The following is an 18,664-nucleotide window of genomic DNA, read 5'->3' as shown; positions in this document are numbered from 1 at the left end:
CTCATATTCAGTTTTCTTGTGAGAAAGAACGGAATAATTGCATTTCATTTCTTGATGTACTTGTTTCTCGTACAGAAATTGATTTTGAAACTACTGTTTATCGCAAACCTTTTTCTGTCTCTTTACCTCCTCATAGACTACTGTCTCATCCTCCAAATCAAAAATATTCTGCTTTCAATTCTTTTGTTTATCGCGCAATTAATATTTGTTCTTCGTCGGAACTTCTTAAAGTGGAACTTAATTATCTTAAAGCTGTGGCAATTGATAGAGACTATCCGCCAACTTTGATTGATTCCATTTATAAAAAATTTTCAAATAAATCCCAAACTAATGTTCTTAACCGAACCTTCATCAGAAAGAATTTGGTTGTTTTGCCATTCTTTCCATCTGTAAGCTACCAGGTTGCTAAGATTCTAAAACGTTTCCAATTCCAGGTGGTGTTCTCTCCTATTAATAAACTTTCATTCTCTTCTCTTAAAGATCCTATTCACCCTCTTAATTGTTGTGGAATTTATAGAATTAATTGTAGTTGTAAACTTGCCTATATTGGACAGACTCGGCGTGCTTTAAAAATTCGCTTGAAAGAGCATCAAAATTATGTGAAAAAACAACAATTAAATAAGTCTAGTATTGCTCAACATTGTTGGGATTCGAATCACTCTTTTGATTTTAACTCGTTTCAGATTATCCAAAAATGCCCCAATTCATCAGATCTTGACTTTTGGGAATCCTTTCATATTTTGAGGAACAGATCTAACTTACGTGAAATACACCGCCAGCTCAGTCATTTCCAGCCGAGGACTGCAGTTTCGTGCTTATTAGCACTCATCAGCCCGGCATAGGAAAGTGACTGAGCTGGAGATGGAAAACCTCTTAAGGAAGCCAAGAGTGCCAAACAAACTGGTAGCTAATATAGAATTAGCGCAAACCAGACGAGTGACCGAAACAATGGTTCGGTTCAACTCGAATTTTGAAGGCAAGGCAGGTATATTCAGTAAGTTACCGCCCTATAGCCAGGGCTAAGGCAGAAATACGTGAAATACACCGCCAGCTCAGTCATTTCCAGCTAATTCTATATTAGCTACCAGTTTGTTTGGCGCTCTTGGCTTCCTTAAGAGGTTTTCCATCTCCAGCTCAGTCACTTTCCTATGCCGGGCTGATGAGTGCTAATAAGCACGAAACTGCAGTCCTCGGCTGGAAATGACTGAGCTGGCGGTGTATTTCACGTATTTCTGCCTTAGCCCTGGCTATAGGGCGGTAACTTACTGAATATACCTGCCTTGCCTTCAAAATTCGAGTTGAACCGAACCATTGTTTCGGTCACTCGTCTGGTTTGCGCTAATTCTATATTAGCTACCAGTTTGTTTGGCACTCTTGGCTTCCTTAAGAGGTTTTCCATCTCCAGCTCAGTCACTTTCCTATGCCGGGCTGATGAGTGCTAATAAGCACGAAACTGCAGTCCTCGGCTGGAAATGACTGAGCTGGCGGTGTATTTCACGTATTTCTGCCTTAGCCCTGGCTATAGGGCGGTAACTTACTGAATATACCTGCCTTGCCTTCAAAATTCGAGTTGAACCGAACCATTGTTTCGGTCACTCGTCTGGTTTGCGCTAATTCTATATTAGCTACCAGTTTGTTTGGCAGTCTTGGCTTCCTTAAGAGGTTTTCCATCTCCAGCTCAGTCACTTTCCTATGCCGGGCTGATGAGTGCTAATAAGCACGAAACTGCAGTCCTCGGCTGGAAATGACTGAGCTGGCGGTGTATTTCACGTATTTCTGCCTTAGCCCTGGCTATAGGGCGGTAACTTACTGAATAGATCTAACTTAGTTAACGATCTTAGTAGAGTTCCATATTTTTCTAACATTTGGCTCCCATATCTTTAATACTGTCCTTTCCCCATTCCCCCCCCCTCTTTTTTTTTATTTTTTATTTATTTTTTATTTTTTTCCCCCACTCATTTTTATCTATCTTCCTTTGTTTATTTTTGTCTTGATTGACACCCCCCCCCCCCAATTTTCTTCTATTTATCTTTATTTTTCCTTTTTTCGAATATTTTTTGTTTCTGTTTATCTTATTTCATGATTTTCCATTCTGCTTTTCCTTTCTTGCGGTTCACGGTTACTGACAATTTCTTTTCTTTTTGTTTAAGCTTCGGCTTAATCCTTGCCCAATTGAATTCTTTCTTTCTGGGTTCGTACCTAAGCGAAAGCTCCTGACCTTTGCTTGCATTCCTATTGGTTCCTGATCGGTTTATAACTTTGTCATTGGTGTTTGGCTAATCCGCTGTTTTTATTTTTAAGCTGCTTGCTTATCTGCTCTTGGCTTTTGTCGGATGTCTTTTCATCCATAAGCTCATTATTTTTGCATTGAAAAAGGCGTTCCCTGTAACGCCGAAACACGTGTCTGCTGTAATTTACAAATTTGTGCTTCTACTTACGTTGTTTGGTCTGACTTTCCTGTAGATGTTGTTTACATTGATTTTCAAAAAGCTTTCGATAAGGTACCGCATGTTGCTCTACTTAGCAGATTAGCTGATATAGGAATAGGAGGGAAAACTTTCATTTGGGTAAAAAACTGACTGACCGGAAGGAAACAAAGGGTAGTTAGTTGTAAGGGGAAATTATTCTAATTGGAGTGAGGTCTTAAGCGAGGTTCCTCAAGGATCAATGTTAGGGCCTGTTTTGTTCATTGTCTTTATGAACGATATTCACAAAAATATTTCTGGGAACATGAATTGTTTTGCTGATGATGTCAAAGTTATGGGGACTGTAGATAATGAAGAACAAGCAAAACAGCTGCAAGAGGATCTAGATCATATTACGGAGTGGGCTGATAAATGGGGTATGACTGTTAATGTTGGGAAATGTCAAGTGCTGCATTTAGGGCATGGAAATAAGTGTACAAGTTATTATTTGCAAGGTTCAGTCATTAGTCAGGCAGACAAAGTTACTGATCTGGGCGTCTTAATAAGTCAGGATTTAAAGTTTAGCCAACAGTGCAGCATTGCTAGTAACAAAGCCAATAAGATGCTTGGGTTTATCAATAGATCTATTTCAAACAAATCTAAACAAGTTCTTCTGCTCTTATATAGAAGTTTGGTAAGACCCCATTTGGAGTATGCTGTTCAGTTTTGGTCTCCTTATCTTAAGAAAGATATTAATATATTGGAAAGGGTTCAAAGGCGGGCTACAAGGCTAATAAATGGACTTTCCCACTTAGATTATGATTCCAGGCTTAGAAGGCTAAAAATGTACAGTCTTGAGCAAAGAAGTGACCGAGGGGACATGATTCAGTTGTTTAAATTTATTAAAATGAAAGATGTTACGGGGCTGAAGTTAAGCACTGAAAACAGGACAAGGGGTCATTGTTTTAAGCTATTTAAATCTCAGGCTAACATGGATATTAGGAAAAATTATTATTTTAGCAGGGTAGTGGAACCTTGGAACAGCTTACCGGAAGAGGTGGTAATGAGCAGGGGAGTAGATAGTTTTAAGAAGGCCATTGATCTTCACTGGGGATTGTAAATTGACTAGGACCAGTCTAGCTGGGCCCAGAGCCTGTTGCTGGTCGTCACTTTTGTATTTGTATTTGTTTCCTAGTTAAATAAAAAAGGAAAGTTCACCTGCTATTTTTTAAGCACTTTTATTATACTTGGCCTGATTGTCACAGAGAAATCTGAGGCCTGGTTTTGCTTTTATCTCAGCAACTAGACCACTTAGAGGTTTCGGGATTTCACTAAATGATTTGCTTAATGCACAACTGTTGTTAAAGCACAACTTAACGCTGAAAAATTAAAATTCTGAAATAAAATTATTATTCCAGTTAGGATGGAACACAGCAAATTTCATGTCATTTCCCCATTAAATGTTTAAATGTAAAACCTATTGTTACAAATTTTGTTGCCTTTCAAAAGTAATGTTAATAGTAATCATAATGAAAATTTTGAATCAAGGCTTCCCGGGAGAAAGCATGAAATGCTCTTATTTATGAAAATAATCGATAATCTTTACTAATATTATAAAGAGAGAGGGCGGATTTTTGTGTGTTTATACGTTCGAGGTAATCTCTGGTACCACTGCACCTGTTTGAAAAATTCTTTCATTATAAGAAAGGTGCTTTCTTACTGAGTAAAATAGTCTATAATTCGAAAAAATCTGATAAATAGTTCTTTTTTTATTCAAATTTAGGCCCAAATTTCACGTAAATTGCCTATTATTGGCTATTAAAGGAATGAAAAATTACTTGCACATATTAATATTATATATCGTTAAAAAGGGTAGAATTTTCTACGTTCTAAACAATTTATTTCAATGCTCTAACTTAATTATGGCAGGAGTAATTTGCGTTTTTAGCTCAAACTTTTTTAGGCTTAGCTGAAATTTAGGCACTACTTTCTTCATTAAATCTACCAATAAAAAGTGAAGGAATTGTCCGACATTTTTCTTTTTGACAGCATTGGAAAAAGCGAGATTTTTTTACTCCGGATCTCTCTCGACCTTTGGACGAAAAAATTAGCTTCTATCTTCAAAGGAAAAAAGTTACAAGCGTTTTTAAATCAATTTCAAAATATGTCATTTTGATTCAGGCAGGGCTCCCAAATGGTCCGCTTTTCCCGCCAAAGTCCGTTTTTAGGGTTAAGTCCGCTTTAGACCGCTTTTTAACATTTTGGTCCGATTAGTCCGCTTTTATATTGTTTTTACTTAAGAATCAGATTTTAAAAATTTTCCATTACGTTAAAAGATATTGTACACCCAAACACGCGGCCACGGCGCCTTAACCTGACTTTCCCGTATTATTTCGCTTCAGATTGACGTCATTACTCCTCCTTCAACCTCTGCAGCATGGAAATCCATAAAAAAAAAGTTTGGGGGAGGAGTTATTACGTCGAATCGGAGCAGGGTGCTACCGATATTTCTCGGAATTTCAGCCTAACGTTTGCACTAACGAATGAACTTTCCGATCTCGGATCTCGATAACTAACATTAGCTCAAAGTTTTTATTAGATCCCAAGCTCTTGAGACTGTTGTGGAAACGTCCCATAACTCTGAACGTTTTAGCCGGTCCCTTGATTTAGAGTTGTCGCAAGTTGTCTGGGACAGTAACGCTGCTATGAACCAGCCCTTTTGCAAATGAATTCGGAAGTAATCTCGTGGCGCATGCACCATTCTTTTTTTACAAGCGCATATGTTCGTGAATTTTACGCCCTTGAAAAGTTGTTGAAAAAAAGAGTTCCAAGTGCTTGAAAACCTTGAAAAAGTATGAAAAATTTATTGCTTGAATTCTTTCAAAAATCATTACAAGCAATCTAAAGCATACTTTGTTTTGCTTGTAATTCTTTTAAAAATATTTCAGCAGTGCAATTTTCTGAACATATGTTCGGTATGCAAAATCGCGAAAAATTGCTTTTGTGTTTGAGGTTTCAATCCTTTTGCATCTTGTAAATATTTTGATGTTTTTGACAGGAGGAAGTTATTTCGACATGTACTACTTTAGATTAGCTTATTTTTCGTTTAATTTCAATAATTAACGAAGGAATTAGTTTGGAAACCATGGCAACATTGAACTTACTCGGACTTCGCAGAAAATGGCTTTTGATGTTTGAAATTTCAATCCTTTTGCATCTTGTAAATATTTTGACGTTTTTGGCAGGAGGAAATTATTTTGACATATATTACTTTAGATTAGCTTATTTTTTGTTTAATTTCAATAATTAACAAAGAAATTTGTTTGGAAACCATGGCAACATTGAATTTACTCGGACTTCGCGGAAAATGGCTTTTAATGTTTGAAATTTCAATCTTTTTACATCTTGTAAATATTAAAATATTTTGCCCAATCGAATGTTTTTTTTCACAAATGCTACCGTACATTCGCATGTTTTATGTTTAATTTAGTAGAAAATAAATAAGTTTATTCTATGGGAAACATGCCAAAATTGAACTTGGTTCGTGAAAATTTGCTTATCTTAGCTATCAATCGTTTTGCATGTAATAAATATTTTTATATTTTTGGCAGTTTGAAGTTATTTTAACGTGCTACATTAAACTCGTTTTAATTTTTTTTTAATAACTAAAAAATCAATACTTTTTTGTTTTTAATTCAAATTTCTAGTTTTGCCAATTTAGTTTTAATTATTATTAGCTTATTTTCGATTATTACTGTTTTTTATGCGGTGGGGGGGGGGGGGGCGATATTAAATGTAAACAATTGAGTGCATAACATTTTAACTTAGTGTTTGTATTTGAAACAAAGTTGTATTATAAAACTTTATAAAGTTGAATTTATGTACATCATTTCATTGTCATTCTAAGAGGCGAATTAGTCCCCCCTCCCCCCATAAAAGTTCAAAGCACTCATAGCCTTGCAATGATGGAGGGGTTTTTTTTTTTTTAAGTTTTATGATTCTTGAAAATATACTTTGAATATGAAAACTGCAAAACTAAGCCTCATGTGATCTGCTTCTCTTTGTGATTAAGCATTTCAGACATTTTTAGGAAAACTTTCAATGCAGTAGTTCTTTTATCAAAGTGTCTGTTGTAGAAAAAACAGTTTGTTTTCCTATACTTTTTATATTACTTCCTGTTATTCATATGTTAGCATTAAATGAAATCTGCATGCAATATTTATAGTGCGAATTTAGGGTAGTACCTTGAAAAATATTTTTTTACTCTTGAAAAGTGTTTAAATTTTTTTTTGTCCCTAAAGGTTATGAACCCTGTGATAAGAGATTAAATTTAAAATTCAAATATAAAATAATTTTATTATAAACTCAGTTGTAGTTTTGTTGAAAATCGAAACAATATTTTTCAGGTTTCAGTGTGAGTCATGGGGAAGTGCAAATTTCTCAGCAAATGGTTAGATGAAACTGATGAAAAAGATGATGCTGGGGGGGAAAAAAAAGTTTTTTGTTTGGTGTATGATAGATTAATATTGGTTGAGAAGGGATATAACGCTATTAAGAAGATTACAAGACAGAAAAACATAAAAATAATTTTAAACTAAATAAAAATGTAACGCAGCTTTATCTATCCTTTAGTGAAACTACCAGCATCCCTGGTTCAAGTCAAAGTGTATCATTATGCCTATTTAGTTCTGAAGAGACTGCCTTAAGTGCTGAACTAAGTGAGTTCCCCCCCCCTCATCCAAATATTTGTGTAAATATTATTCAATGGATAAAAAAGATCAGTTTCACAGGTGATAAAGGAATTGTATCATTATTATAGTTAATTAACGAATTATCTTCACGAATTTAGCCCCAGCTGGCAACTAATTTGCCTTTTGGTGCTTCCCTGGGTTTAACTATGAGTGGTCCTCCCAAGGTCCTCTTTTTGATCCTAAGTGGTCCTCTTTAGTCCTCTTTTTGATTGAAAATGGTCCTCTTTTACCCTTTTCTGAAAGTAAAATGTGTTGGGAGCCCTGTTCAGGTTGTCAACCATTTTATTTTTGCGTTTCCATGGTTACGCTTTTTGAATCCATTGTTTATTTCCTTATTTTGCATATGATTTCTTAACCTTATTTTATTTCATGTTTCCATGGTAATTCATTTTTCGCATTTTAATTTCTTAAAAGTATTTTAATATCTGCCGTCATTGTTTGGAAGGGTAATTTTGCATGGTGGTTTTTTTCTTTTATTTAAGTTATTCTTTAAGTTATTAAATTATTCTTTTAATTAATTGTTGAATATATGTCACTTGACACAATTTTTGTTCTCAAGGTAGACCGGGCAAAGCCGGACAACTCGGCTCTTAATATATAAAGATTAGAAAGCTGCTGTTAATGTGATTTTATACCTTTTGTAAATGTTTGGCGAAACATTTATTATTGCTAAAGAAAAAGCATCTGCTTCACTCGCAAAAGGGCTGGGTTCCGGTAGGGTGGTCGCTTGGCATGTTAGGCGCTGAGCAGTTCAGTCCAGGATTATTGTTTTAAGACAACTGTTAATGTAATTCATTGTTTTGGCGATTTTTTTTGAAAGAAAAGAAACTTTTGATTTGTTCTTATCTGAGTAAAATGTACGACATTTTCTTCTTTTTTTCTGACGAAGACTTTTGAATGTTCCACGGGATGCTTTTTTTTTCCATTAGACAGATGGATTGTGATAGCATGGTTGCTGGGCAAGTTTGGCGATAAACAATAGAACTGCGGAATTATTTTTACATTTGAAAGATAATATTTAATGTCTTTTTTTGTTTATTTGGCGAAATATTTTAAATTGCAGTAAAAAACGCTTCACTCGCTTAATAGAGTTTTAAAGCAACTGTAAATCTAATTTAATGATTTGACAAAAAGTTTTAAATTCCAAAGAAACTTAAATAGTTTTTTTTTTTTTTGAAAAGGTGTGTACTCATTTTATACAAAGAAAAACGATCATTTCACATCAGAGGGGGAGGGGGCGTCCATTTTTTTATTCAACGGACTTCCATTAAATTTTTAGCACGGGCATTGCTGTGCGGGTACTGCTAGTGGAGTTAAATAAAGAGACATATTAGGATATTAGAATCTTAACCACCAGTTAGTATGTTTTAAAGCAAATTAGTTTGGGAAACCTTTAATATTTAAACGGTTTTAATTAAATTAGCACACAAATGAATCCTAGAGGATTAATTTTTAGTGCCAACTGCTTAAAGTTTTAGACACTTATCTTGTTTTTTTTTTTTTTTTTCCTTTAAGGGCAGAGCATTTGTATGAAAAAATAGGGGAAGTTCCGTGATGATAACATTATTCTACTTCTAAAATACATTTACACTAAAAAGAATAAAATAACATAATTTTTTTAAAAAATACTAAGCACTTTTCATAATGCACTCAAAAGGACAAAATAACTTTTCTGAGTCAGAAAAGACATTTTAAGTATTCCTGTAGTTTTCAATTATTCCAAGAAAATAACCCCGCAAACGAAGAAAAGTGCGAGTCAAGTCATTTCAAACCAAACTTTACGAGAAAAATATGCATATTTCAACAATCAAATTTATGATTAAAAGCTAGATAATGATAAGAAATTCCCTACATGAATTGAGCCGCACTTTTCTTTGTTTGCGAGATCATTTTCCTGGAATAATTGAAAACTACAGGAATACTTAAAATGTCTTGACTCAGAAAAGTTATTTTGACCTTTTGAGTGCATTATGAAAAGTGCTTAGTATTTTTTAAAAAAATTCTGTTATTATGTTTTTGAACTTAGTCTTTTGTTTTAAAGAATGGAGAATATTGGGGAAGAATTAATTCTTTATAAAAAGGAAAACTTTCTCATTTTAATATGGAACTGATGAAACAGATTTTCAAGGACTTTTATTCTTTTGAATATCTTTTATGCTCTTGCTGTTCATGTATACCATTGGCACTACTCCCTTGTAAAAAAAAGCATATAACATATTTTCAGCAACTTAAAACAATAAATCTTTTATGGACTTTTATAAAAATAATAAATACGTTTTTTTTTTAAAACAAAGTGAAGAACATATTTTATTGTTGTTACTCATAGTCTAAATAGCTTAAACTGCACCCTTTCCTTCAACATAAAGTTTGACGTAATTTTGTTGCAAGGTGAAAAATTGTATGATACTGTATGATTTTTTTTAAAACTAAGTGAAGAACATATTTTATTGTTACTCATAGTCTAAATAGCTTAAACTGCACCCTTTCCTTCAACATGAAGTTTGACATGATTTTGTTGCAAGATGGAAAGTTGTATGATATTAAGACAAAATGCATATTAATGCTGGAAGTACTTTTTAAATGTAACTTAGCTTAAATTATTGACAATAAACAGAAAATTTAAATTCTGATTTTAGCAATATAAAAGCATTAAATGGAAATTAATCCATCCGGTTCTCTGTATTATGGGATGTATGATTTCCATTGATATTTTCAAAAACCAAATTTATCTTAAATAACATTAAGAATTCACCAATAAATATAACTGTGTATAACATTTTAGTATAGAGAAAGTTCTTATGTGTTAAATTTTGAACTAATAAAAAAATGTTAGTTTTTATGAAGTTTCTGTATATTTATATTGGTACACATTTTTAAATGAGTTTATGAAATAATGAAAGGACTCTGGGAGTGTTATCGTCTACAGGGTTCAGTCATAAATCAGGCAGAAAATGTTATGGATCTGGGTGTCTTTATAAATCAGGACTTCAAGTTTAGTCAAAAGTGCAGTACTGCTAGTAACAAAGCCAACAAAATGCTTGGGTTCATCAATAGATCTATTTCAAACAAATCTAAGAAAGTTCTTCTGCCTTTATATAGGAGTTTAGTAAGACCTCATTTGGAGTATGCTGTTCAGTTTTGGTCGCCTTATCTGAAGAAAGATATTTTTGTATTGGAAAGGGTTCAAAGAAGGGTAACTAAATTAGTAAGGCGACTCTCAGATTTAGATTATGATACCAGACTTAATAGGCTTAACATGTATAGCCTGGAGCAAAGGAGAGTCAGAGGGGACATGATTCAGTTATTTAAATTTATCAAAATGAAAGATGTAAATGGATTAAATTTTTGCGGGGAAAGCAGGACAAGGGGTCATTGTTTTAAGCTATTTAAATCTCAGGCTAACTTGGAAATCAGGAAAAACTACTACTTTAGCAGGGTCGTGGGCACTTGGAATAGCTTACCGGAAGAGGCGGTAATGAGCAAGGGAGTGGATAGCTTTAAGAGGGCCATTGATCTTCATTGGGGACTAATTAATTGACTAGGACCAGCCTAGCTGGGCCCAGAGCCTGTTGCTGGTTGTCACATTTGTATTTGTATTTGTATTTGTTACATCTCCTTCATTCCAGAGCCAGTTTTCTGCTTATTATAAGATATTAAATTATCATTATTATTTTTATGCATTTATATTCTGATGACATTGTTTTATTAGTTTAATCCTATTGTTTGTTGAAATAAAGTAGTAGAAGAAGTAATTTTATTGCTTATCATTTTAACTCAGTACTATAAAACATGGAGGGTTGCCACTCAATTCTGGGGAGAAAATTCCCCTGTATGTTACAGATCAACGCTGATAGTGGTATAAGAACATTATTCCCAAAAAGCTTCATCACGGGAAAAAAATAAAAAAGGAAATTAACTTGAATTCTGAAGTTTTTAATTCATATTATGTGTTTCGCAATCACAAGTTGTGACAGGATCCCAGTGGAAGCCCCGATAAAAATGTCATTACTTGTGACTTAAGATATGTTTTTCTTTTGAATGTTCATAATTTATTACTTTGACACGGTATTGCTAAGAACCATATCACAAGCACTGTTGTGCATGAATTTCACCTCCTCTAAAAAAGTTCTGGTTGGGTTCCTCTGTCGTTCTTCATCAGGGAAGGATTTTTTTGTGTTCTATGTTGCTATGCAATGCGTTGAAATTCTCATTTCAATTTCTTTTAGATGAAAATCAATTGCGTAAAAGAGGTTATGACAAAACTCCTGACATCATTTTAGATATTCCCATAGGTATGTTTTTCTAATTATTCCCATTTTTAGCATGTTTTATCTCTGTGAAAAATGTTTAAACAGCATTTCATTGATAATCATAAAAAATGTACAATATATACAGTCAAACCTCCATACATAGAAGTAGTACCACAAAAAAATAGATGTATGGAAATTTCGATATATAGAAAATATTTTAATTTTGTCATAAATATTCCAAAAACATTAAACTTAAAGTGAATATTTTTATTCTAAACTCTATTTCTATTCACTTACAAATTACATTATATGAAAGTTGATAATTGAAATTTGAATTTATAAGAAAAAAATATATTCAGAACTAGAAAATCCAAACATCGCACTACAAAAGTAGAAAATCGCGCTATTTGTACCGCGCTACTTCCAACCACTGTCATGAACCGATCTTAACCTTTTAGATTGACCCTTTTCAAAATAGTAGAGACATCATTTCTTGACCCATCGGGTCTTGGAACAAATTTCCTGACCCATGTTGGATTCCTCATAGTATTGGAGTTGTCATCGTCTGACGTTTCCCCCTCAGTATCTGATTCTCTATCAGAATCTGATTCATTATAAGAGTAAGATTTTCTGTTAGAGATTTCTGGCAGGTCAACGTCAGATTGACTCTGCTGCCCCTCAGTTTCTAAATCCGAATCACTTTCGATTGGACGAGAGGTTAGAGGCCAAGTTAAAGTGTTATTATCCAATTTGAAATGAAAATGGTCTTTGTAAAAATAGCCTTCTTTAAAAGAATCATTAAAGGATTCAATTACTGCATTAGTTTCGGGTATCCAAATACGATAACCTTTAGTACTAAATGCGTATCCAATCATAATACCCTTTTGGGCTTTAGCATCCAATTTGTTCCTATGCTGTCAGGGAATACCCACAAATGAAATTGTGCCAAAAGGTTTAAGATATAAATATAAAATATAAATATAAATGTGACGAGCAGCAACAGGCTCTGGGCCCAGCTAGGCTGGTCCTAGTCAATTAATTAGTCCCCAATGAAGATCAATGGCCCTCTTAAAGCTATCCACCCCCATGCTCATTACCGCCTCTTCCGGTAAGCTATTCCAAGTGCCCACGACCCTACTAAAGTAGTAGTTTTTCCTAATTTCCAAGTTAGCCTGAGATTTAAATAGCTTAAAACAATGACCCCTTGTCCTGCTTTCCCCGCAAAAATTTAATCCATTTACATCTTTCATTTTGATAAATTTAAATAACTGAATCATGCCCCCTCTGATTCTCCTTTGCTCCAGGCTATACATGTTAAGCCTATTAAGTCTGGTATCATAATCTAAATCTGAGAGTCCCCTTACTAATTTAGTTACCCTTCTTTGAATCCTTTCTAATACAAAAATATCTTTCTTCAGATGAGGCGACCAAAACTGAACAGCGTACTCCAAATGAGGTCTTACTAAACTCCTATATAAAGGCAGAAGAACCTTCTTAGATTTGTTTGAAATAGATCTATTGATAAATCCAAGCATTTTGTTGGCTTTGTTACTGGCAATACTGCACTGTTGACTAAACTTGAAGTCCTGATTTATTAAGATACCCAGATCCATAACATTTTCCGCCTGATTTATGACTGAACCCTGTAAACGATATCTCATACGCTTATTTCCATGACCTAAGTGTAGCACTTGACATTTCCCTGCATTAACTGCCATACCCCATTTATCTGCCCACTTAGTAATATGATCTAAATCCTCTTGAAGTTGTTTTACTTGTTCTTCATTTTCGACAATCCCCATAACTTTTACATCATCAGCAAAACAATTCATGCTTCCAGAAATATTTTCATTTATGTCATTTATAAATATAATAAACAAAAGAAAACTGATCCCTGAGGAACCCCACTTAAAACATCACTCCAATTACAATGATTTCCTCTCACAACTACTCTTTGATTCCCACCAGTGAGCCAATTTCTAACCCAAAGTAAAGTTTTTGCTCCTTTTCCTATGTCAGCTAACTTGCTGAGAAGAGCAACATGTGGTACCTTGTCAAAAGCTTTTTGAAAATCAATATAAACAACATCCACACATTTTTTGGAATCTAAAGCTGAGGTAACCTTGTCGTAGAAATGCAATAAATTAGGAGTACAGGATTTCCCTTTTCTGAAACTATACTGCAAACTAGTCACCAGACTATAAGTCTCTAAGAACTTCATGATCTTAATTATCAAAGTTTCAAAAATCTCACAAATCACTGAAGTCAAACTTACAGGTCTATAATTCCCAGCATTACCTTTAGACCCCTTCTTGAAAAGTGGCGTTATGTTAGCCAGCTTCCAGTCCTCTGGCATCGTCCCCAAGTTATAAGAAGCATTGAAAATATTCAAAATAACATCCACTGATTCCTCTGCACATTCAACTAAAATTTTTGGATAAATATTGTCTGGTCCCAGAACTTTAGTTGCTCTAATCTTTTTCAAATGAAATAAAACCTCCTCCCTGGAAAATACAAAATCCTCAAGCTGTATAATAGCTTGTGTCTTGTTAGTGTCAACTGCTGAGATACAGTTATCGTTAAACACACTGGAAAAAAAGTTATTTAGAACATTTGCAATATCCCTATCGTTATGGATTAAATTTCCATATTCATCAACCAAAGGCCCTGTTTGATTGTTTCAAGCTTTCCCAGAATTAGTGTAAGCAAAAAACCTCTTAGGGTTCCCATCAATGTCATCTACCAACCTTTGCTCCAATTCGCTTTTCTGAATCCGTACCAAATACTTAAAATTTCACCTTGCCTTACCATACTGGAGCCTCTCCGCACTCTGACCAGTTTCTTTAAACTGACGAAAAGCGGCTTGCTTATAATTAAGAGCTTCTTTAGTCTCCCTAAAGAACCACATGGGCCAAATTTTGGTACTAACACCTTTTCTCCTAAATGGAACATAATCCCCAACCGTTTTAGCAAGTTTTTCCTTAAATTCGTCCACTGCTGATCTACGTCACTATTTTCCAATCCTCACGAAAAAACCTCTTTCAAGCTCTGCCTAAGTGCAACAAAATCAGTGTTTCTGAAATTGGGCACAAACCTAAAACTATCATCTTCGCACACTTCAAATTTAATCCAGTTATGCTTTTATGATCACTATCTCCAATATGCTCCCCTACACACAACCCCTGAACAAAGCTTCCTATGTCACAAAAAACTAGATCCAAAATTGCCTCCTCTCGAGTTCCCTGAGTTACAACTTGATCTAAGAAACAGTCACCAATTACTTTTAAAAATTCCTCTTCTTTGCCATTACCAGGATAAAAATTATTCCATTCAATACCCGGAAAATTGAAGTCCCCCATTATGATAACGGATCCCTTACTGGACATGTCACTAATAATACGGTACATCTGTTCATCTTGTCCTTGGTTTGAATTAGGTCGCCTATAAATGTTTCCAAAGCGTAGCTTTTTGCCCTTACTGCTCATCAACTCCAGCCAAACCATATCAATATCAGTAGGCTTATCATTTATGACCAATTCATTGCAAATAAAAGTGTCTCTAACATAAAATAAAACCCCACCACCTCTTTTACCTACTTTATCCTGTCTGAACAAATTATACCCAGCAATATGTAATAACTCTGCATCAGATTCGGTAGCCCATGTCTCTGTAATTCCAATAACATCCAACTTCTCATCCATAACTATGCTTTTCAATTCATCCATCTTGTTCCTAATACTGCGAGCATTGGTATAGAAAAATTTTAAGCATGCCTAAATTCCTTTTATTTAACACCCTGAAATTTCCTAAATCACAATTGTTAACATTACTACTCTTGTTCGACACTTTATTTCCATTTCTAGCAATACCCAAAAAATTTTCATTCTCACGATTCCTGATGCTTGAACTATGCCCCCCATTCCAACTTAGTTTTTTGACTCTGAAGCCCCTAAAATTAATCCACTAACCTTTTTGACCCCTGTAGAGCTCAGATGCAGGCCATCCCTAGCAATCCAATCCCGCTTACAATGACTCCATACATCAATGAACCTGATACTGCGCTTTTCGCAAATTAACTTCAGTAGCAGGTTCATACACCTCACACGTTGATTTAGCCAGCTCCTATGCACTCCATACCTGGGAAGCAAACCAACCACTTGGACATTCGTCGAAAAGCTGGTTGCTTTATCCAACAGGGATTCCCATTGCCTAGAAAACTCCTCATTTTTACTGTGGCCTACATCATTTGTTCCCAAACAAGACAGAAAGATAAAAATGCAAAAAAACACATAATAAATACTAAAAACAGCAGTAAATAAACAGAGTTGCTACACCCAATAAAGCACACAAGATCAAAAACCAGGAGATCACCACATGTTAGGCTTAGCTCCAAAAAATGCAAAAACACTTCAAGAGTACAATAACAGCAAAAATGAGCCCCCAAAACACAATAAAACTAAATTACATGATGAAGTGCAGTAAAAAAACCTAAAACTAGACAGTAATAATAAAAAATTACAGTAAGAAAACACTTATCAAATTAGCAGCAATATCACTCCCGCATCATATGCGCCCTCTATACAGATGGTTTGTTACTGCCATAGAGTTCAAATAGGGTTTTGTCCTGATTTGAATGGCATACCCTGTTCCAAGTATATGCCAAATACATCATGGGATCTGGCCAAAATTTCTTTGGTAAACCACTTTATGTTAATAAGACAGGGGTACAATCAGCAACAATTCTGTTATAATTTTCTGCTGAACCATTTTACTCTGGCGTGTAATAAATAAATATTAAGTTCATGTTCGATACCAAGTTTTTTAGAAAAATTATCTAAATTATGATTAACAAGTTCCTTCCCATTATCTGTCGTAATGGCTTGTACTTTCTTATCCAAAAATCTGTCAGCCCTAGTAATGTGCTGTTTGAAAATTTCCACGACCTGACTCTGACTTAATAGGATACAAAGATGTATGTTGAGAATAGTCATCAATGATGGATATGTAAAACCTTTCCCCATTTCTACCAGTGATATTGCAAGGGCCCCAGACATCAGCATGCAAAAAAGCTGTAATGGGTATTTACTGCGTTTTTCAGTTAAAGGTTTAAAACTAACACTTTTAAACTTTCCAATTTTACAATCGTCACACTGAACTTTGGAATTTTTAGACTTTGGAAAACCCCTTGCATCTTCCACTTTACTAGCTTTCTTAATATTATCAATATTGACATGCACAAAGCGCTTATGCCAAGTCTCTAAATCTTCAGCATGGCTAGATTCAGAATTAAAATGATTAGAGTTTAAAGGAATTTGATTTGACTTTTTAGAATTTACAATATATACACCATTTTTAAGTTTTGCTTTTAAAATTAGACCTTCTTTGTCAGAAACCTCCACAAAACCATTTCCCTCCTTAAATTTTGCTCCTCCTTTGTCGAATTTTGTACCAGATAGCAAATTCTGCCTTAAGTGCGGGGGATAAAGGGTATCTTTTAGAATAAACTACAGACCTTTTTCCAAATCTTAGTTTGATATGGCCTTTCCCTGCAATCGGGAAGGTCTGTTTTTTGATGGCAACTGCCATTTTGCTATCTTTTAAGGGTGTAAAAGTCCTGAACCAATCCCTTTTTCCAGAAAAATGATCACTAACGGCAGGGTCGAAAAGCCATACGGAGGGTTTTTTTCTACATGATTTATAAATTAGCTTCACAAATAAAAAAGTTCTTGTATTCACATCGGGTCCTTGAAGGCAATTGAGTCCAACCTCTCCCTTGAAAAGCGTCGATTCCTTCTTTATGAACTCCGTCCGCTTCTTTTATTCTTATCCTGGGATCCTTGTCTTTTCTTGTCCTGAAAAAATGCTTTCCTTTCTAGATGTGGGCAATTTCGTTTAAAATGTCCAGGTTGTTTGCAAATGAAACATAATCGTATTTTATTCTCAATATTAGCAACTTCTGGATTGGTAGCAAAATTTTCCCTTAACGCGAGACGCCCTTCTTCTATTATGATATCAATGATTATATTAGGGTCTAAAGGGAGTGCGGGAAATTATAGACCTGTGAGTTTAACTTCGGTGGTTTGCAAAATTTTTGAAACATTGATAAAAATTAAGATAGTAAATTTTCTAGAGACTAATAATCTATTGACTAGTTTTCAGTACGGTTTCAGGAAAGGTAAATCTTGTGTAACTAATTTATTACATTTCTATGACAAAGTTACCATGGCTTTAGACAATAAGAAGCCTGTAGATGTTGTTTACATTGATTTTCAAAAAGCTTTCAATAAGGTACCGCATGTTGCTCTACGTAGCAGATTAGCTGATATAGGAATAGGAGGGAAAACTTCTATTTGGGTAAAAAACTGGCTGACCGGAAGGAAACAAAGGGTAGTTGGTTGTAAGGGGAAATTATTCTAATTGGAGTGAGGTCTTAAGCGAGGTTCCGCAAGGATCAATGTTAGGGCCTGTTTTGTTCATTGTCTTTATGAACGATATTCACAAAAATATTTCTGGGAACATGAATTGTTTTGCTGATGATGTCAAAGTTATGGGGACTGTAGAGAATGAAGAACAAGCAAAACAGCTGCAAGAGGATCTAGATCATATTACGGAGTGGGCTGATAAATGGGGTATGGTATCTTGGGAAATGTCAAGTGCTACATTTAGGGCATGGAAATAAGTGTACCAGTTATTATTTGCAAGGATCAGTCATTAGTCAGGCAGACAAAGTTACTGATCTGGGGGTCTTAATAAGTCAGGATTTAAAGTTTAGCCAACAGTGCAGCATTGCTAGTAACAAGGCCAATAAGATGCTTGGGTTTATCAATAGATCTATTTCAAACAAATCTAAAGAAGTTATTCTGCCCTTATATAGAAGTTTGGTAAGACCTCATTTGGAGTATGCTGTTCAGTTTTGGTCTCCTTATCTTAAGAAAGACATTAATGTATTGGAAAGGGTTCAAAGGCGAACTACAAGGCTAATAAATGGACTTTCTCACTTAGACTATGATTCCAGGCTTAGAAGGCTAAAAATGTACAGTCTTGAGCAAAGAAGAGACCGAGGGGACATTATTCAGTTGTTTAAATTTATTAAAATGAAAGATGTTACGGGGTTGAAGTTTAGCACTGAAAATAGGACAAGGGGTCATTGTTTTAAGCTATTTAAATCTCAGGCTAACATGGATGTTAGGAAAAATTATTATTTTAGCAGGGTAGTGGAACCTTGGAACAATTTACCGGAAGAGGTGGTAATGAGCAA

General features: G+C 34.7%; 1 protein-coding gene across 1 annotated transcript in view; it reads left to right on the top strand.

Annotated features, from left to right (window-relative positions):
- LOC129221995 (CDAN1-interacting nuclease 1-like) overlaps positions 1 to 18,664 on the top strand; it is a 107,479-nt gene that overhangs the window by 77,346 nt on the left and 11,469 nt on the right. Inside the window, exon 9 of the mRNA XM_054856407.1 lies at positions 11,383 to 11,448. Within this exon, the coding sequence (XP_054712382.1) occupies positions 11,383 to 11,448 (66 nt within the window). The remainder of the gene's footprint in view (positions 1 to 11,382; positions 11,449 to 18,664) is intronic.

Source organism: Uloborus diversus, chromosome 5 (genome assembly GCF_026930045.1).
Source record: "Uloborus diversus isolate 005 chromosome 5, Udiv.v.3.1, whole genome shotgun sequence".
NCBI classification, from domain to species: domain Eukaryota; kingdom Metazoa; phylum Arthropoda; class Arachnida; order Araneae; family Uloboridae; genus Uloborus; species Uloborus diversus.
This window is presented reverse-complemented; position numbering and strand designations above follow the sequence as displayed.